Source organism: Haliaeetus albicilla, chromosome 19, assembly GCF_947461875.1.
Source record: "Haliaeetus albicilla chromosome 19, bHalAlb1.1, whole genome shotgun sequence".
Taxonomy (NCBI): Eukaryota; Metazoa; Chordata; class Aves; order Accipitriformes; family Accipitridae; genus Haliaeetus; species Haliaeetus albicilla.
This window is the reverse complement of record NC_091501.1, coordinates 25,421,330-25,443,411: the sequence shown is the minus strand read 5'-3', so window position 1 is coordinate 25,443,411 and position 22,082 is coordinate 25,421,330. Positions and strand designations below refer to the sequence as shown.

Sequence of the window (22,082 nt, the reverse complement as noted above, 5' to 3'; positions counted from 1 at the left end):
GCCAATTCCCTACCCATCTCACAGACCACCCATCCAGTCTGTATCTTGACAGTTCGTCTAGGAGGAGGCTGTGGGAAACAGTGTCAAACGCTTTGCTGAAGTCCAGGTAAACAACATCCACTGCTCTCCCCATGTCGACAGAAAATGTTATTTTGTTCTAGGAGGTGATCAGATTAGTCTGGCATGATTTGCCCTTAGTAAATCTGTGTTGGCTTTTCCCAATCACCTGCTTCATTTGGCTTGCAAGTTTCTAGAACTCTTTCCAGGGACTGAAGTAAGATTAATGGGCTTGTAGTTTCCTGGGTCTTCTTTTGTGCCTCCTCTTTTGGATGTAGCTATAAATAATCAGGGAGCAGGTAGGTATCATGCATGCAAAGCTCCCTCTCAGGATGACTGGAACAGAGGAAGTCAATAATCAATGAAAATTTATAAACAATGGCTGCTAACTCTGTATCTTCAAAAAACTAAAGATTACTTACAAGAGTGGAATAGGCCTCTGTGATGGACTGAAAGCCCCCAGACACACTACAGGACATTGCCAGAACTTCGTTTATTTCACAGATATACACATCAGCAAAAGAAAACCCTAAAAACCCCAAACAAACAACTTCCTCCAGTAAAATCCATAAACAGCTCTAATTTCAGATACAAACATAACAAAATAAGAATAACTTGAACCTAAGTCCTGATTTTTAAAATTGATTGCCAATTTTTGGACAATCTATTGGTTCCTGAACTTCAGCACCTTTACCAGGACCAGCTTCCTGATCCTCAGAGAGGGCAGGAGATCCCACTTAATATACGGGACCTCAGTTGCCCTGCTCAAGTACTACTGCCATCACTGCGCTAGCTCTACAAAATTTCTAGCAGGGACCACAGGTGGAAACCATCTCTCCCCACTGACTCACAGGAAGGACACAATTGTAGCATTTATCTTCCTTCTGAATGGATAAGGAATAAGAGTGTTCTGACTCGGTGGCAATGCCTTCCATGTCACGTGTCCCACAAACACAGAACACACTAGCTTGTTGTTTCGTTGGTACATGTCGAAATATACTCTCAGATATACAGTTATGGTTTACCTTACCACATGAAAAACACCCCAGCCATTTGGCACAGACTTACATGAAGGAAATGCCACAGAAAAAAAGGTAAACTCTTCCTGAGCAGACCTTAAACTCTTGAGTCATTCTAATGACAAGTTGGGTTTCCTGCAACAGTTTGAAAGACAGCAGAAAAACATCAGAAAGCATTACCACCTTCACGATTTCAACATGGCTCACACTAATGCACTTTAGGAATGGATACAACTAAAAAACGAGGTGAAAAGGTGAGTTTCTCATGAGTTTGATCATTAACACTGATCTACATAAGAAGATTGCAAAGAAGTATTACTGTAAGACAGCTGCAAAACACTGAATTCAATATATATATCCCAGATATTTCAACATACCATGGAAAAAGATCTTGAACAAGGCTTGCATTATACCTGAAATAGTTTAGGAATATTCAAGGTTTAGGCTTAGTTACTTCAGCCCTCATTATCCAATAATAAATACTTACATGAGCTGTTAGTTTGATGCAACACATATTGACTCAGTTCACAACACTGCTAATCAAGGATATGACTGTTTATCTTCCACCTAAATGTACAGGAATCTTACTATATCGGAAAAATGAAAAACAACACTAACTCATTAAATTTATTTGGTTAAGGAAAAAAGAAAACTGGGGCAGCATCTCTCTTAAAAATAAACATTACATTAGCATTTTTTCAGACTGGGTTTGAGAACTATGTATTTTCAACTTGCTTCTTTAAGCAACATAAACAGAACAGACCAGAATGATTTTACTATTATGGCTGCAGTAATATCATACAGTTAACACATGTGTCTACTATAAAACAGCAGCTCTAAGAGAGGAAAAAAGGGACACCTTGTCTAAATTTCCAGTTTTATTAGTCTTCCCCTCTAAGAAAGAAAAGTCCTTATCAGCTATATTCTCTTTGACTGAGCAACTGAAACTTTAAACTCAGCTTGAGGAAATTATTCTGTCAGTGTCATTAACTTACTGTTAACGGCATTTTCCTTCAAATCCAAAACGTTAAGGAATGTTTTAGATATGAAATGGGAAGTCATCTCTTCACTGCAGTGAAATTCTGAGACATCAGCAGAAGGGATACCTGGAACCCTTTATATTTGCTTCAGAAACCAAATGCTTTCAGCCAACTCCACAATTTCTTACTGTTAATTGTTTTATAATAGCCATTACCAATTTCTAATTTAACAGTTCCCCAGCACCCTCAATTTTCTTCTGAGCTCTAATAATTTTTCCAAAGAGTTCAAAATATATTTTTCCTGAGCATGGATAATATTCCTAATAGGACTGCAGTGAAGATAAATATGTAAAAACAGAATAGAGATTAACTTCATAAATAGCCCTTTCTATCATGCTACAGACACTGTTACAAGCTCATTTCTTTCACAATAGGACAACTTTCCCAGCTCACTGATCAATCAATGCTAACAGCAGAATTGTTTTCTCAGTGATGGAATTATATTTTAGAAACAACTGGTTGGGTTTGCAGTGCAACTGCTCAAGTCAGGTGAAGTGACAAGCAGGCAGGGAAAGGAGTTTATAACCATTGTGACAATCAAATATGACATCTCCTAGGCAATCTCATACAATACAAAAAGCCCTGAATTTGTAAAGAACAGGCCAAGACAAAAAAATTGAGCTGAAGTGACGAACAGGATAAGAAGAGAGGTTTTCACAGGAAAGAAAGAGGCTCATGTGAGAAGATTCAGCGGTAAAACAGGTGAATAAAGATGCTTGGCTATGGAAATTAATTTTGATACATGAATACATAGGGTGGAATGGCAACAGTCAGAGGGTGTTCTGTTACATGGGCATAGGCTATAGGGGTACAAACGAAGCTAATTACTGTCATTTGCAACTTACCATTTGTCAACTAAGTCCTACGAGTAACTGTACACACGCTTCGCAGGAAGCAAAGATGACTAGCCAAGACCAACCTGAACCATCACAGTGGTTTGGGGGACAGTTTTACAAGATTAAGTTTGGCAACACAACTTCTAATGCTCTTGCACATGGGCAAAGGCCCCTGTTCTCTTCCCTTCCAAGATACCTCCTTTCAGTACCTTGCCCCAGGAACTTCTTATTTTTAATTTGCTCTATAGCTAACTTTGTGCTTTCCAGACTCCTCCATACACAACTACAATCAAATTTTTTTGAAGAGGGAAAAAATGTGGAGAGTTTTCTGCTGTTTTAGCAAGTCCAAGTGGTTCAGGGAACAGCCCAATGAGTGACTCCGCCAGTGCAAAGCTAAGGGAGGGCTCTGGGATACTTTCCACTTTTGGTGGCAGTAAGCTATTAAGTTGATTCAACTGCTCCCTTCACTAATCACTTCAATTCCAAGGGTCTCTGCATATCCAGAAGCTTGTTTTTCCACCATATGTATTTAACTGCCTAATAAAAGTTATTAACTTTCTTATAATCCTTTTCTCACAGACCTTTGCAAAGTTACAACATCATGAATGGTATCAGAAAAAAAGTTTAGGTTAGGTCCACAAAATCTCAGAGCAAAATGAAAAGCCTGTGTGAAGAAAGCTGAATAATTATGGAGAGGGATCACAAGGTCACATGATCCACAGTCAGTACAATCTTTTTTGTTCGGTGTGGTGAGTTGACCATGGCTGGACACCAGGTACCCTTCAAAGCCACTCTATCACTCTCCTCCTCAGCTGGACAGGGGAGAGAAAATAAAGCAAAAGGCTCATGAGTTAAATACAGGGAGAGATAACTCACTAATTACCCTCATGGGCAAAACAGACTCAACTTGGGGAAAATTAACTTAATATATTACCAATGGGCCAGAGTAGGCTAATAAGAAATAAAACCAAATCTTAAAAACACTTTCCCCCCACCCCTCCTTCCTCCCCAGGCTCAACTCCACTCCCAATTTTCTCCACTGCCTCCCCGCCAGCAGCGCAGGGGGATGGGGAATGGGGGTTGCGGTCAGTGCATCGCACGTTGTCTCTGCTGCTCCTTCCTCCTCAGGAGGAGGACTCCTCACTCTTCCCCTGCTCCAGCGTGGGGTCCCTCCCACGGGAGACAGTCCTCCACAGACTTCTCCAACGTGAGTCCTTCCCACAGGCTGTGGTTCCCTCACAGACTGCTCCAGCGTGGGTCCCCCACGGGGTCCCAAGTCCTCCCAGAAAACCTGCTCCAGTGTGTGCTCCCCTCTCCACGGGGCCACAGGTCCTGCCAGGAGCCTGCTCCAGTGTGGGCTTCCCACGGGGTCACAGCCTCCTTTGGACACCCACCTGCTACGGCGTGGGGTCCTCCCCGGGCTGCCGGTGGATATCTGCTCCACTGTGGACCTCCCTGGGCTGCAGGGGGACAGCCTGCCTCACCATGGTCTTCACCACGGGCTGCAGGGGAATCTCTGCTCCGGCACCTGGAGCATCTCCTCCCCCTCCTTCTTCACTGACCTGGGGGTCTGCAGGGTTGTTTCTCTTACATGTTCTCACTCCTCCCTCTGGCTGCCGTTTCTGTCTGTCCCAGCAACTTTTCTTCCTTCTTAACTATGTTCTCCCAGAGGCGCTACCACTATCGCTGATGGGCTCAGCCTCGGCTGGCAGCAGGTCCGTCTTAGAGCCGGCTGCTGTTGGCTCTGTTGGACACAGGGGAAGCTTCTAGCAGTTTCTCTCAGAAGCCATCCCTGTAGCCCTCCCCCCCACCTGCTACCAAAACCTTGCCATGCAAACTCAATACATACAGTAATGCAGCTAAGCTTGGGAGAAGAAAAAAAAAAAGCTAGAATATTGAAGAGTAAGGGATAATAGCAGACTGACAAACAGCACTCGGCTGAATCAGAACTGCAGAAGGTAGCTCAATATCTCTTCACATTGGTCCCCAGCTTGCCTTTAAATACTATTTTAAGTATGTCAGACTCAGTGAGGTCAGTTGATGGCTCTGGTTGTTTTAGTTTGAGGGATTTTTGTGTTTTCCCTCAGGTAACTGATACTGACTGCCAGTAGAGGCTTGTCACTTTCTAGATGAGAGAACAGCATAAACTAAAATACAATTTCCTAACTCCAGTGGGAAAAATCTAGGAGGCACGTATGACACATTGGTGGGATCCAAATGTACTTCAACCAGCTCCATGCCGGGCCATTGGAGAGCTATGAAGTTTAGAGTGCTAGCATTACAAAACGGGACTGCTCATCTGTTAGCAAAGCTTGTAAGACACATCTCTGAATTTCCAACGTGGAAAGTCTCAGTCAAGTGGCACAGATATAAGCAACAACCAAGCCTGAGAAAGGTAAACTTTTACTATTAATGATAATGTGCAAAAAGGTTATAGAAGCCAGTGGAACTTTCTGCTCCAACATGTCTCAAGTGCAGGCATCTGCCTCTGACGTGGCCACTCCAGGCTCTCCTTAGAGTTAACAGAAAAGAATAGGTGCTTTTAGAATAGGAGTCATCCAATCTATTCTAAACGTTTACTTTAGGGTAAAGCGAGGCACACTGCAGAAGTGCTGATTTCTAACGTTTTCTATAAAGGCAACATAAGGCAACTTACTGAGCTGAAGGTATCTACATCGCATTAAATGAAAACCACCCACAGATTTCAAGGAGAAATGCAGATCTATGACACAAAAACCGTTTTAAAACTGAATGTCAAAGTCTTCTGTAATATCATATAATTTTTAGGGCAGTCATTTCACATCTTAGAAAAATACCATGCTTGGTATGCAGATCACAGAATCAGGTTACTCTTGGACAAGAGTTCTGGCTTTATCTACCCAAAACCTTCCCTCAGTATCCTCTTTCTTTTGCGAGGTACTGGGAACCCCTCCCTGTTCCAGTAAGCATGACAGCCTGTTGATAGCGGATCCCTCGGGACTTCTCTGAGAACTTGTCAGCAAAAGTAATTTCTAATGAGCATCTCAGTAATCAAACTCTTCACATTTTGGTTTTATTTAGATACTCTCAATTTATCAAAAGCAATAAAAAGTTGAATTTTAATGTTCCTGAATTAAAACTGGCATGGGTGTTTTAAATGTGTTTCTTCTTTTTTACTTTTACATTAAAACACTGTGAACATCTGCAGAAGGTACATGCTTAAGTGATAATTCTGTAGCACCACGCTCAAAAGCCAAAGCAAAAAAGGAACTTAACTGTTTGGGTTTTTTTGAATAATAACAAGCTTACAGTGTCAGGAGGTCCTGGCTCACCATTTGGGGTCCACAGATAAGAGGCCACTCAAATTCTTGTATTCAGTTCTTTGACAGTCAGGAGACCTTACTAATATGTGGTCTGTGGCTGTCATTCATTTGCTTTGTAATGTAGTTTTCCTGTCTTGGTCTACATATCAAATTTAATTCTTCCCTAAGTTCACTCAGAAGTTCAAAACAAACCTCCCAAATAGAAATTATACAAAGTATAAACTACCTTTTTTTTTTTTTTTTTTTTTAAATAAGCCCTTACTCTACTACTCATTTTAAAAATCTCTTATTTTTGTTAATGGAGGCCTAGCGGGCATTAAGAAATAGCTGGAAATTCCCAAAGTAAGCTTTACATTTCTGAAACTGGGATGGAGCAGAGGGATCTGCCTCTACCCTCTGCAGCACATACTTGCTGTTCTTTGCTGGATGAAGTTCCCAAGCACCACAAATATCCAAACCAGGTGGACAAAGAATTGTGGGCAAAATTAAACAGCAAAACAACTTCAAGTATTTGTTTCAACTACCTTACTTCTCATACCTGCAAAAGCTTAATGCAAGTACACAAAAGCAGCTCTGTTCAACAGCTAGGAATTCAATGCTTTCTGCTTCTCAATTTTCATACCTCTGCTTCAAAGTAGGGTGGATGGGGTAGGATCAGTAATCAGGCTTACAAGTCATCAGCATTTCACAGTACAAAGACTAATGCTATGAGACAAAATTTCCCAGCCAGAAAATAAATGGTGAATGCTTAGAAAACAAAATTTCCTTATTAGGGTGGTGGTAAAATTGAGGGACTTGTCATCAGAGGAAAATGTAGCCCTGCAATTTCAGGATTAGAATATGAATTAGAGCATTCTCTAGATGCCAAGCTATTAGCTCCTGGGTCAAAGACAAAAAGGTCCTCTCTGTTCAAGATTTTTGTGCTCAAAAAAGTCTTAGCAGCATCCGCTTTCTGTTGTCCGACAAGGCTGGGTTCTGAAGACTTGTGTGAACTTATGCTGAAAAACAGCAGGATATAAGACTTTCCATATTAATCATGAGGATTAGAGACAGTAATGCCAGGCACAGCTAATAGATTTGGGAATGCAGAAACACTTCAAGTTAGAGCTGCACTCAAAAATCACTAGATAATGGTCGGATCTGTATAGGAGGCAGAGTCTCCTTTTTTTAAACTCACCACTAGTAGGTGTAAGCGGGTGTCATCTCTGGCTCTGAGAATGGAGAATAGGATAGAAGATGAATAAAGAAAAATGAAGCAAAGACTGAAAAATTGTGAGAAATCAGCCATATCATCATTATTTCCTCTTAACGCACACAGCCACGCATGCACGCAGCCATTTATAATTGCTTTATCAATACAAGCTTTGCTGACCATTTTAAATCCAACCTATGCCTTAAAACAGGTAGCATACGTGCTCAGAAGACAAATATTCACTTGAGCAGGAAAACATAAGACCAATTCAAAAAGAGCAGATCATACATTTTTAACCTCATAGCACGGCAGGAAAATGCTTTAAACCTGTAGCAAGTCAATGAGAAATCTTCCCTACTGGTAAGCACAATAGCAGCCATCCATTTCAATAGAAGTTTATCAGCAGTGAAACCTGACCGAGATAAATGACGAAGCTGTTGAGCCACAGCCTGCTTCTGCCTGCTGCAGGCTGCCAGATAAAATGGGAACAAAAGCTCCCTGCTGTACCCCCTACCAGTCTCCATTAACCCCTGCTGATGCTTTATTATCGTCTGGGGGCTCCAAAACAGCATAGCATGAATCAGTGTGTAAAAAATAAATAATAAAAGCTCATATGTAGCATAAACAAACGAGAAACATAGCTTACAAGAAACACTAATTTTGGTAGTGCTGCAATTAAATAATGGTCCTGAGGAATTCCACATACTAGGAAAAAAAAGCACAACATATGTAAAATCATGTATGAAAAGCTATTTAAAAGGCAATAAAGTGCAAATACACAAACATTTTTCTCCTGCTTTTACCCCTCCTCCCAAATACACACAAACACATACAAGCAAAGCAGGGACCAGGCATATATTCTGATGTCCAACTTGAAGTTTCATCTTTTGACCCTGTCACAAATATCCTCTTTGTTGCGCCGCCTCCAGTGTCCTTTCTCCAAAGGTAAGTTTAAAACATTTACTGAAGGTCAAAGCATCTTCTACTAAACCGATACAAAAAATGGATGGGAAAGGTAGGGAAAGTGTTACAAATCTCCTCAGGATTCATGGTTGCCATAGGAGAGAAAGGCAGTGGGAGGAAAAGGTAAGACTTGAAATGTTAGTAATATTTTAGCTATCATAGATTTAGATAGTGTCATTGCAGCCTGAGATTTCTGTAGCCTACCGCAACAAAGTCAATCTCTCCTAAAATATTACAGAGAGGCCACACAAGATTCACTAAGATTCATCAGTAAAGAAACTCAGCACTACATTTGCATTACTTAGCACACTGGAGGCGGGGGGGGGGGGGTGTCTACTAAAGTAGATTAGATTCTACTAGTAAAGCAGATCAGTAGATAGACTGAACCACTCTCTTGGATGAACACACCCTCTTCGTCCTATAGAGCATTTCCATGCTTTATTAATTACAGAAGCTGTATTGAACTCGGACACTGATCTATCACTATCAAAGGTCATTGATTTTCAACCCATTTCTGCCCCTCTGAAGTGCAGTTAGCAAGCAGCAATATATACATCTAAGGAAGAACATGAAGTTTTTCCTAAAGCTAACGCAACAAGCTAACAGAAGAAAGACTCCCCAAACCTTCAAGGAATAGAATAGCCTCAACACAGGAAAAGAGAGAGGCTGTACGGGTTCAATGCAAAGGTCCACCCACCCCAGTATCCTGTTTCAGAAAATAATCAAAACTTACACTTACAAAATAGCATAATAAAGCAAACATGTACTGAAATTTTTCAAGATGATTCATTCTACAGCAATTTACAGTGCAGCGATTTGTGGTTCAGAAGGCAATTCCATTTTCTAGTAAACGGCAGTGGAATTCCCTTTCACAGACTTACCCAGTCTTCCCAGTAACACATGTAAGCTTTTAACGTCCACAACAATTTCCGCAACTTACCACACGCTGTTTGAAGAACCTTCTGCCTTTGTTTGTTCTGCACCCATCACCTGCCAGTATTATTTATGAATGCCAATTTCTTCTATCAAAAAAGGTGTGTGTGTGTGTTTAAGTCCTGGACACCTTATGCATAATTTTCTTGATTTTACAGATCTCTGTCACATACCCCCAATTAATACCTTCTGCAATAAAAAAACCCCAAACAAACAAACCCAAACCCTCAAACAAAACTAAAATCCAAAAACACCAAAGAAAAACTGTGGGAGAATTTCTTCTCTGTTGCTTTAAAGGTTTTAGCCAGGCTTTTTCAAGATTTTCTGCGTGCTGATAAGAGTTAACGAATTTTAACTTTTTATAAAAAGCAGCAGAAGTAAAATCATAACTCTAATACTTGCCTCATAGGAAAAAAAACCCCTAGTAATTCTGAAACCTTAAGATGATAAATCTTCTCTGATGCCCTGCATAGATGTTACATGACAACCTGGAACAAACTCATTCTGCTGGCTCACATTGGTTTAAAAACAATGAAATGGAAATTGTCCCAGCAGACTTTGTGCCAGATCAGATATCTTCTGTCCTGCCACAGACATTGTAATGTTGGCATAAACATTATATCATGTGTTCTAGCCAGTCTGACAGAATTGCAGCAGTGAGCTCATGCCTGATCTAGATGAAAATTTCTACCAAAATGATCCAACACTGAACAGAAACATTATTAATGAATATGGAACGGTGGTCTGAGTAAGACTGAAGTGCATGAAGAAATCCCAATGTTTTGGCAAGCATGAGAGTGGAGAATGCCTAACTTTCCTTTTGCAAAATACATTCCAGTCCAAGACAGTATGAGGGCTAAAGTGCTCAATCTGTTATAAATAAATCTCTAAGCATAGCTAAGACTTTTTCCCCTCTTTTCTCAGAGCTGGTATAAAGTTAGGTGAATTATAGACTATAAATCTTGTTTTCAGGACAAAGAAAACCTGTGCTCCCTCAGGCTCTCCCAAGGAGTGTTTCAAAGCAACTCACCTTGCAGGACTGGAGTTACTTTGACTCTGAAGGAGAACAAACAGTTATGTGACCTTCCAGCACAATACTGTAAGTTCATATACTGAAGTTATAAATAAATAAATAAAACAATTTCGTAAGGCTAGAGAAGATACTGTACCTAATATGATAAGTGCTGAAAATTATTTGCAATGGTAAGGAATCACTAAGGAAAGCTATAATTCATCAAAAGAAAGGTAAATCTACCAGGTTATAGCAAAGGTAGATGGTGCTACTGTGCACCAGGTAGTAGCCAAGTCTTCTGCTTCTAGATAAACTTCTGCCTTTTGATAATAAACTGAACAAATACTGAACAATACCATTTTCTCAAAGACTGACAGAGAGATAATAAATGTCAAGTTTGTTCCATAAATGTTATGTAACAAAATAAACACAAGATTTTTCAATGCAGGAGAGAAGAAAAATGGCACTTCTCCACCCCGCTATTAGAAGTTTCAGCACAACATACCAGAAAGAAAGAAAAATCTATCCCCTCGCTGGAACCCTAATAAAACAAGGGAGATGCAAAGTACAGAGGATTTGTGGGAGTACAAATAATTATACATGAAATGAGATTTATTTCTTTAAAATATGTTCTACTAGCATCTAAGCTGAGCAGTGCAGAGAATGAAAGATAAATTTTTTAACCTACAAACATCACTCCCAGTAAAAAGCTTTTTTTCCTGATGACCTAAGAACTGACTTATTTAAGAAATCCTTGTCATGCATTCTTAAAAAGAGGGATCTACTACATGGATATCATTTCCATTTTACACACAGAAAAATCAGGGAAGAGTAGCAAGTAACTTGTCCAAAGACAGAGAGGAAACTGAATTGTTTCTTAAAGCACAAATCAACTATTATCCCACTGCCCTTTTGGGCTATATCAGAATTTGAACACCTAGAAAAGCAGAGTAACTACACTCTGTAACTCCACGGAATTAAAAATGCAGGTGCAATTACAAACCTCTATTTTGTCCGTTTTGGCATCTCCCCAGTATATTTTGCTTTCTGCATAATCCAATGCCAGTCCATTTGGCCAGCCAAGCGAGGTATTCACCAGCACAATTCTGTCTGAGCCGTCTAACGCTGCCCTCTCGATCTTTGGGATTTCTCCCCAGTCAGTCCAGTACATGTACCTGCAAAGGAAACAAAATCTTACGAACTCTTATAAATCCAAACTTTCAATATTCACATAGCTTTTTCTGGACTATTGTTCCCCAAAACAACACTGCACGCAGAAAAGGACATTTCTAAGGCAAATGTGTTTCCTTAACCAAGTAAGGGTGCCTAAACCATTCAGAAAACATTGACATATAAACATGCTGTCCCTTTACACAAAACTCCTGTATCAGTCTGCTCAGCAAGACAACATCATCAGTTCTATTAGCTAGAATAAACAGATTCAAACAGTTCCCCAAAATATTTTTAAACAGGAGAATAAAACATAAAGACATATAAGATGACTACCCAGGTGGTCAAAATAGAGCAGTAGTCCCTGTGCCTCAAAGTCTTAACTTTCAAAGAATCCCAGTATTTTCTTTTTGAAGGCTCAGAAGTTTATCATTGCATCCCATTATCTGCATACAGGTAGACAGAGGCATCTTCTTTACTGACTAATATTTAAAAAAAAAGCTCACAAACAGCTCCTCACCCAACCATGGGATCCAGCACGATAGCTCTGGGCTCTTCCAGGTCTTCTGATATTAAGATTTTTCTCATGGTCCCATTAAGCCTTGTAACTTCAATACGGTCTGTGCCAGTGTCAGTCCAATACAGATTTCGGGCAACCCAGTCCACAGCAATGCCATCAGGATGTGCGATCTGTGCTGTGACAACAAACTGACTACCTGACCCATCGATGAACGAGCGGCGAATGGCCCTAACTTCATCGTCGGTCCAATAGATGTATCCTTCCAGAGGATCAAAGTCAATGGCAATGGCATGACGGATGTCCTCCAGTGGCAAAACAATGTCTGTGAAATCTGGGGTGTCTAAGGAAATTCGCCTCAAATCTGTCCGGCGGGCTAGAAGCAGCAGTTCAGTGGCACCTACATGAACAATGCAAAACCACAACTGTCTTACAAACACTGTGCATTAAGCCTGTTAAATAGTGAACGTGATTCTGTACCATTTAGTACAAGCTAGTCTAGCTACCTTGATTTCACAGGACCTAACCAAACTGATGGGCACCAGCAGACAATTCCACTTAAAGGCTTCAAACGTGAGGTTATTCCTCTGCAGAACAAGTCAGATGTGTTTATAGAGAAAATTCAGTGGTCATGTCATGTCCTTGTCCAAAATGTATTATGTTGGACATGTTTTCTATCCATATCATTCCCTCCAAAGGTACTGAAATGGATATGCAGTGACTATGCTGCTATTTTATGAAAATCAACAGATGGCCTGCAGCCTCTTAGATGAAAAATTAATTATATAAATAAATAATTTACTGACTGTTTGCTGTTGTTGGTATAGGGGACAATCATGACAAACAAGCTGCGTGTTTCAACAACACTCTTAGAAGGGGGAAAAAAAAAAGTAACAGAATGCCACAACTAAGTTTCTCCTTTGAGAAACTCCTATTGGAGGAATCAGATGTGCAGCTTGCAATGCGGATGATGTTTTCTTGTAGGGCAATGCAAGCTGTTTAATGGTACACGTGCTGGGCATCTGATCAATGACAGATATATTTATTGTCTATTCTAATTAATTCTCATTTCATTTTCTATTCCATGTCACTACATTTCAATGTAATTAAGGATAAACAACCACCACACCCCATTCCAATAAATTGGCTTATCAGTTTGGAGTCTCAAGGAAGATAAGAGCAGCTCAGGCCTCAGGGAAGCCTCAGCTAAGGTGAAAAATGTGTGCATCCTCAATGCAGGGAAAGCGTGTTGCAATGGCTTCCCTCAAATAGTGAGGGAAAAGGGTTTGGCATGGACTGATGTAGGTGTGAGGACAGGGCAGGGCAAGGGGCGGGATGGGTGGGGAAGGTTTAGGAAAATAAATGCATCAACATCGCAGAGAAAAAGAGCCATCGCCAAGCCACCACATTCTGTCCATGGGTTACAGAGGTATAAATAAGGGCTAGATGACTGAAAGAGCAACAACTAAAGCAAGTAGGTTGCTGATGAAAAAGGAATTTTGGTGTCTGATGCCAAATTTCTTTTTTAAAAAGTCAGTAATTGTTGGTGCTAGATGAAACCTCACTGCATGCCAAAGTTTGGAGAGATGCCAAAGCAGCCATTGCTTAATTTACAGCAAGTTTAACACATCAAAAACATCTAAGACTCTTTCACAGTGCTGCAAGAAACAGCACCTTTCAACAAGTGAAGTTGAGAATATTATTACAAGTGTTCCTGATTGGTAGTCCAAAATGGATTAAGATCAGCTTTGGAATCCTCTGTCCTAAAACACCTTGTGTTCAGAAACACATGTACACACTACTTAATTGTTCTTCTAGTGAATAACTCTTATGCATTAATTTGTAACAGGAATGGGGAACCTGTAATTACATCTCTATGGATCCTTCAAAATAATGTAAAGCATGTGATATAGTAAATGGAAAACAGGCATGTTAGATTTTTTTTTTATATATAATTACAGAAGCAACTAATCTTGTCACAGCAGTCTGTATGTACATCTGTATTTGTTGCTACTAAGTATATTAAACAATTCAGCATCAAGACCCCAGCATTCAGCTGCATTATGGTCATATAAAGTATTAATACATAACTAATCCCAATAATTTAGGTTCAAGTAAGAAAAAAATCCATAGTACTTTCTTACCAACTTCACAGTCATTTATGCAACTTACCTTTTAAACAAAAGTATGACAGTAATATTAAAAAACCCAAACAATAATACCTTTTTAGCGTTATCTAGTAAAACTAAGGTTGAGCAAATGCACTAACCTCAGATTTCTAAACAGTTAGAAAGCGATATATGGTCTACCATATACAGAAAAAGTGTAAGGCATAATTTTAAAATAATTTGTGTGCTCTAGCTGAAGTTGACAGTCATTTTGAAGAACCAATGCCAGGTCCCCAGAAAGACTGGGTTGAGTACAACCATGCCTTTGCTGAAACTCACCCTTAAAATTGACCAATTGACCTTCCAATTCTTCTCAAAGACAACCCATTTCAACAGCTTCACTATCCTGCTTTCGGGTTGCAACGCTTTTGTTTAGTCAAATAACCCACTGTGTCTAAGCTTTAATTCAGCATCGGGAAATGACTGGCTTTCAGCTAACCCATGTTGCACTCTGGATCCCTGTGCTAAGAATTTCATGGTCTTCATCTGGGGGCTTGGCTAACATTCCAGCTCCCAATCAAATACAACTCCCCACCCCTCCAATCAAGCAATAAAAAGTTTAAAGCTTACTTTAGAGCTATTACCCACGCATTTGTAAACTGACACCTCAGCTGCTTAGTTAGACACCAGTCATTCTGTTCAGGAAAAAGAGAAGCATCTCACCTCAAGGCAGGTTGAGGGAAAGATCACTCTGAATGCCTTCAGGTTTGTCCTGACAATAGCAAAAACAGCAAATGCAAGAGCTGGGCACATTTATGGACTGATCCCATTACCACCTTGATAGCAGTCAAGGAAAAAAGGTAGTCTCAAAGCCAAAACAATTCGCTTGTGGCAAACACCAGCTGTACAACGTTGACCTTGCTAGGCACTGATCACCACTCAGTCAGAAGACTGCTCAAGGTACTCAAGGTTGCCAGGACATAACAGAATCAAGCAATTTTGTTCACTTCTATTCCGAAGACCAGTTATGCAAAAGCTAAAATGTGACAGCAGGCTCTCCAGGCTTCTTCACTCTGCCTCTCCAAGAAAAACCCTGCCTCTAATGATGAGCGTGATGGAGAACACCACGGGCATGGAATCATATTTCAAAAAAAGAATGAAAAGGCAGGAAAAGACAATGCAGGTTGCATGCTAGCGTAACTTTTTTTTTCTTTTCAATTTATCAGCACTTACTGGGAGACTGGAATGAGCCACGAACATATATAACACCTCAAACCTCAACTGGCTTAAACGCTTCCAAAAGGTGTACCGAGGCTGCAACCAGAGCTCTGACTTCAGCATGCAAATGCAGACCCGAGGCAGTTTTTCCTCTAGACACCTCAGTCTGCACACACAGGGATGAAGTGGCCTAGACAAACACGGGATTTGGAACAGAGTTACTGCCCACGCTGCTGTCTTCTCTCCAACTACTGGTTATCTCTACTGCACAGAACACAAGCATGCCTGTAAACAAAAGTGCATCTTGAATACAGTGCTGGGTTTGAGGGCACAGACCAGCAGGTATGCCAGGGTGTGTGCCCATAGCCTCCAAACCACCGTGCACAAAGTTCCCAGGCAAACACTTGCAGGCAGAGTAAGCACACGGCTGTCCCATACTTAAATTCAGGTTCTTCTGCCTACCCTCCATGTTGGTCTCCCACACAATTCTAAGTGATCTTAGCAACCTGTAATTTATTTAAATAAAACCCTCCCCAAACTATTCGAATTGGGGACCAAGCTCAAGATTCTTTTTAGCAGTGCCTCAAGTCACGGGGTATTCAGGATAGTTAGCAATTTTTCTAAAATCAGGTCCCTTACTTAAGATGTCTAAATATGGACATAAAAGCTTTACTCCAGACTCTTATTTTTGAGAGCTTTAGCCTACTTTTATTAAGCACTTTGAAATCTGGGATTACAAGCTCATGGATGGTGCATTACATTAGTCCTGGAACTAATACTTTCCTCACAAAGTCACTATTAAAAATCAAAATAATTTAAATCTATGTGCTAGCTGAAGTCAGGGGAAGGGGGAAAAAGAAGAAACAGAGCAAGCATCCAGATACGTGCAACGGCATAGCTTTAAAGTCCAATGTCTAATGCCCTGCTAACCTTTTCAATTAATTACATCTTCTCAATGATATACAGGCCTCACTCATCTGTAAGTTATTGAACTTTAAAACCATCAGTGGTTGCTGAGGCTACTATAGCTACACAGACACACTCAGGAATTCACACATAAGAAGTGCTAGACCTAGGACATGTATAATGCATTCTCTGTATCTGAGTAATCAAGACTATTAATACATCCTCAACAGAATTACCACACATTTAACTAAAATATTTCTTTCCTAAATGTCTTTCCCCAGTTGTAAAGTCACTATTGTCAGAGCACCCCTGATACTACAATACAAACAAGATTTTTTTCATCTAGACAAGATCAACCTTAAAATTACAAAGGCAAAAGGACAGGCATCTGAAATTAACCATATATTTTTTCTTTCCTTTAAAAGAAATGAAAGAATTAGTGTGTTAAATTAACATCTTGATCTGTGCAGTCAAATCAAGATTCTGGCTATTCCCAACAAAGCAAATGACCCATGAGGCAGCCCTAAATTGCAAAAGGAAGTACAAATTTCTGATTACTGCCTCTAGGCCTATGAGGGAAATAGGATGTGAGTGTCCATGAGCAAAATAAAGACTCTTTTCCTGGAAGAGAATAGAATAGCCAAAGCAAGGCTGAAATGAAAGTCTGAAGCAGTGCTTTTTCTTCATGAGGAAACTCGCATCTCCTTGCTCAGCTGAAGTCATTGTGGGTTTTCTCAGTACAAACCACACATCTGTACTGGTAGTAGCAAATGTGGGAACTAAGTAAAATTCACTACAGGCAAAGACAGAAGCTGAGCACAGGGACAGAGGTCTTCAAGTACTAATAAGAACGTAACTCCAGTGACAAACTGGTAAGACAAACCTAAATTTTCTTATAAAAACAACTATCAAACAGGTCATTTAAACGTAGCACTGCCAAACTCAGAACAGCAGTGCCTGTAATACTGAAAAAAAGAAATCTTAGTATGTCCTACAGAAGAGGACAATAAATTACCAAGAATACAACAATAGTAGGTAAAAGCTCTCTGGTAGAAGTGCCTGGGTACTCAGACAGGACTCTTTGCTTAAGACGTTACTGACTGAGGAATAGCTGGCCATGAAAACTGCTTATTCTGCCTCTCATTTTCTTTGAGGGACAGGGATTTACCAACTTTCACCTAGGCAATGGGGAAGCTAAGAGCTTGCTACAAGCCCACATCTCAGTTACTTAACTGTTTTGGTTTGTAAGAGGAATAGAAATTAAGAAATTATCAGTTACTAGAAAAATAGCTAATTTTATTCCAAGTTATCACCCCTTCCTGAAACACTATGGAGAAGTGTTTCTAAATGGGGGTGATGGGGGTGGTGGTGGTGTATTATATTCATAGCTCTCACAAGAAATGGTAAAACTCCTCTAAGGTGCGATGAAAAAAACCCTTACAAAAAATGGAGAAACTAACGCTGGGAGAAAGGGGAGGGAGGAAGAGATTTCCTATAAACCAAGATTATTCAAAAATGCTAGGTTGTCATGGAAACTGCTCAGAGAGGGTCAGCCAGCCTCACCTTTGGCTGCAAGGATCATCTGTCAATGCCAAAGCACTGCAAACACCACAAACACGCAATCAAAATTCACCCGTCAAAATCTTTCCAGTCCAGGCTGGTGCTCTCAACAGCGCAGCATGAAATGAAGCTCTCTCCTCAAAGATGCTCCTTTCAGCATGAAACAATTCGGTTTAGGAACCAGTCTGATTTTAGCCTACTGCTAGAAGACAAAACCATCTTAAAGAAGAGAAACTCTTAGCTGCATTTTTCACCTTTCTTCACCTGTAAGTCACCCCTCCCTCCTTCCTTACCCGACAGTCATGTACATGTTCTAATTGCAAATGGAGATTTAATCACTTGGTGTTCCAGTGTTTCAGCATAATAGATATATGCTGAAACAATCCAAGGTAAAAATGTTCAGTTCTCAGGGTTCAGCTCCACTTTCGCAGCAGATAAACAGGCAAGTACAAAGGGAAAAAAACCAGCCCAGAAAACCAGAACAAACCCTCACACACCTGAAAAAGAGAAAATTAATTTACTTCCCCAGGGTCACTGATCAGCCTAAGAAAGGAAGTAAACACGCAAACATGTACAGATTTACATCTCAAATTCTGGTCTGTGGCTAGTTCGGTTCTGTTTGACTGCCATGCTCTCCTCCGTTCCCAGAATCAATAATTGCAGCCTTTGCAACTACGAGAAGAAATTCCAGTCAATCTCTGCCTTCAAAGAGCTCTGGAAAGTTGTAGGTCACTCGCAAAAGTCCTAAGCCTACCAACTGCACCTCTCTTCAGTGAGAGGAGTGAAAAAAACAGTCAAAAAGATTTCATTACTTTGGGGTAAGCTCAGCTCCAAATGCTGAACCCAAAGCTCCCTCACACTCCTCCCAGAAGCTAGCTCTGCACAGGATCAAAGTTAAGTGAAACCAGTAGATCCGATGCATAGTTTGAGTAGGTTGTTTCACTTGGGTTACGTGCTAACTCATTTCTAAGTCCAAGAAGCAGTGGTATGCAACACTGCGCTAAATAAACACAGACTCAATTTTCTCCCCCCATTTTTCTTCTTGAAAAGGGAGAGGCGGAGTGTTTTGGAAAGACGCAATAGCAGAATGGTGGTTAGAAATGCAACGCTATATTGACAAGCGTAAGATAAATAAATGTTCTTGTATAAAGTTTTTTGCATACAGATGGAAAACATGCTGTAGTAAATTGGTTAACAAAACTTCTGATACAATGGGAGCGATATTTTGTGAGCCAAATATACTTTATGGCTGACTGAGAACATACAATTTGGCTTCTCATATTCAGGGAGTGGGAGAAAAGAGCAACAGTTATAAATTCTGAGACATAAGGAATGGCTGAAAAAGTGAACTGATGATTTTGAGTTATCTCTGCATGAGAAGTTAAAGGCCTTTTAATAAGGTTTTGTTTTGGGTTTTTTTTAGTACCATTCCTCTACTTGCCTTTGGTAATTTACTTTGATATACTAGAAAGGCGCCATTCAGCACTTCAGCACAGGGCAGTTAACCTGCGTGGGAGGTTGCCTCTATGAGGACATGGGGCTGAACCTAGGCAGGCAAGTGGGTGCTTCCGTGATACAATGACCTGTTACTTGGATCACGGCACACGGGGAGCAAAAAGATACAGTCCATCTTACCCGAAGTGCCTGGCCCTTTTCCTATCAGCAGTAAGTCAAAGGGAAGCAATTTCTCTTTCTTGATCTCTCCAGGGCTTGTTCTAACTGTTGTCCTTAGTCCTTCAGTCTCTGCTGCCTTACCTTTCCACCTCTGCTTGGCAAGTGACCAAACCTTCACCACTCCCTGTCCCCCACATGGACTTTTTGTGCAGCTCTGCTTTTGGAAACATGCCTGTATTGGGTAACAACTGCTTTAGCTAACTGCTGCCACAAAGGAGTTTATCCGTGCGTATCAAGCATTTTTAAAAAAAGCACATGAATTTGTGTCACATTCTGACTAAATATGACCAACCCAGAGCACTATTGTTAAAGCTTGTTCCTTGTAATGGCAGAAATGGAAGAAATACATCTTGTGCATGTATTGGTAAGTTCTTACAAACAATCCTGCAAGGCTAATTTGGGAGCTGCTTTTGAGTTTTTCACATAAAAGCAGCATTTTAACAAGGTTCACACAGACAGAAATAGCCACACAAAAATAATCAGCAGAGAGCATGAAATAGCATGAAATTAAAGAAAACACTGAACAGTAGCTGACAAGCCTAGAAGAATTTTTAAAATATAAATGACAATGTAACAAAAATTATTTCTATATACATTTTATTTAGCCTATTTACAGCAAGCTCTGCTGTATCTTTCTGGATTTTCCTCCATTTACCTTTGTCACACAGGGATGATCTGCATAAAAGATATTTATTTATGAGCTAGCTAATTATCTCCCAGTATTTATTTTGATCCTGTTAGTGTACTACAGCAACCACAGCACAACATCACAAGACCTATACTTACAAAATGCAACAATTTAAAATCATATACATTAGCCCACAATGAGATACTAAAAGCAGTTTTGGGTGACCGCTTGCAGCCCTAAGTCTCGATCACGTTTTGAGTTTTAAGGCTGGAACACTTTCAACTCCTCTAAAAACATGCCATTCTTTTCAGTTCCTTTATACAGATGTAGGTGCCTAACTTTATGGATGTAAACTGGAAGAGATTACAGGTGTATGTGTGCATAATAAACGGACAACAGATCTTAAAAAAAAAAGTGTTTATTGTACTATCCTATTAGCCAAATACTAATTCATGAACAATAATGTTAGAAACATTTTAGAGACAACAGAGGAAGCAGGTATCAGTTTCTCTAAGAAAAGGGAACAACAGAGCCCCCCCCAAAATTGTGGGGAATTAGTAACAGCGACAGAATTGCAACTTAAATTTTCTAACTGGAGGTAACCTGCTCTTCAGCCATGAGACTCTTTCTTTTTTGAAAAGTAGAGGGCATTTTCCAATCACTTTTATCTGTACTGCAAAAGCATGCATGATTTCACAATTTGCCACCCCTAATGGGTAGTATGTAGTGAAGCTGGAAGAACCCCTTTCCCTCCAAAAACTACTTAGTGCTTAATCTAAAAGGATTTTTAAAAACAAAGCCTACCATCTTTGCAGGTCTTTCCATTCTCAAGAAGTTTCACACCAGTGGGACATGCACACTGATAAGAGGGCTTGGTAGGAGACATCAAACACAAGTGGGAGCAGCCACCATTATTAATTCCACATGGGTTTGTAGCTGTTAAACATAAATCACACAGATTAATGCTTCTGATAATGAATGACCTCATCTCATGTGTTAAGACACATACGGTGTTTGAGTGGTAGAATCAGTGGCAGCAACACAGATTAAAGAAGGAAATGATAAACACAGAACAAGGAAAAATTAATTCCAAGTGTTGAATAGTGGGGTATTTATGGTACCAAAATGCACGGATGTCGAACGTTTCCTTTCTTGGGGAAGTAGCACTTAGCTCTAAATGAGAGCCTTGATTCAGCTCTGCTCTTCTCATTTTCACAAACTATTCAGCATGTTGGTGCTGAACGCATAGTAGGTTGCATATATAAAAACAAAATGCAAAACACAGTAAATTAACACAATGGTTAAGACAGTGGTTATTACACAGAGCTAGTCTTGCTTAATATCATCTACCAAATTAACACTACTTTCCATTCAGGAACTACTACTTGGAAAAAATAAAAATACCATGCTGCCTGAAGTTAATGGCACATGAAACAGAAAAAGGAATATGACAACAGGATAAATATCGCAGGCAGAAAAAAAGCAAGAGGTTTGGGGGTTTTTTTTTGCACTTAAAAAAAACCCCAACAATGTAGAGAATATTTGGTTTCTCTCTGGGTCTTTTCCCAATCTCTGCATTGGAAAAATTGCATCATGACGCAAGTGAAGCCACCCACCGCCATACAGAAAGACTAATTAAGATTTTTGCAAATCAGTTCCAACTTGCATATAAAAAAGAAAGCAAGACAGCTTACCATTTGGCTGCCTCTTTTGGCTGAAAGCATGGATATCCATGGGAGAGAAGATGTTGGAATGTATTTCACGCAGGTCCTCCCCAGAGTACTTGCTGCAGGCCAAGATCGAATGTGTGTTCCAGTCAGTCCAGTACAACGTGTCCCCAAACAGCGTCAAAGCAAAAGGATGTGGAAGGGAGCCTTTAACCACTGCTTGCCTAATAGAGTACAGGGAAGAAAATGAATGCTCAAAAACAATTTACACTACAGTTTT

At 40.2% G+C, this 22,082-nt stretch overlaps 1 protein-coding gene across 1 annotated transcript in view; it reads right to left on the bottom strand.

The window, feature by feature from the left end:
* The window catches only part of LRP6 (LDL receptor related protein 6), a 130,635-nt gene that overhangs the window by 43,304 nt on the left and 65,249 nt on the right, over positions 1-22,082 (bottom strand). The window contains exons 4-7 of the mRNA XM_069806881.1: positions 21,830-22,026; positions 20,940-21,071; positions 12,045-12,441; positions 11,358-11,529 (exon numbers count right to left, since the gene is read on the bottom strand). Coding sequence (XP_069662982.1) covers positions 11,358-11,529; positions 12,045-12,441; positions 20,940-21,071; positions 21,830-22,026 — 898 coding nt within the window. The remainder of the gene's footprint in view (positions 1-11,357; positions 11,530-12,044; positions 12,442-20,939; positions 21,072-21,829; positions 22,027-22,082) is intronic.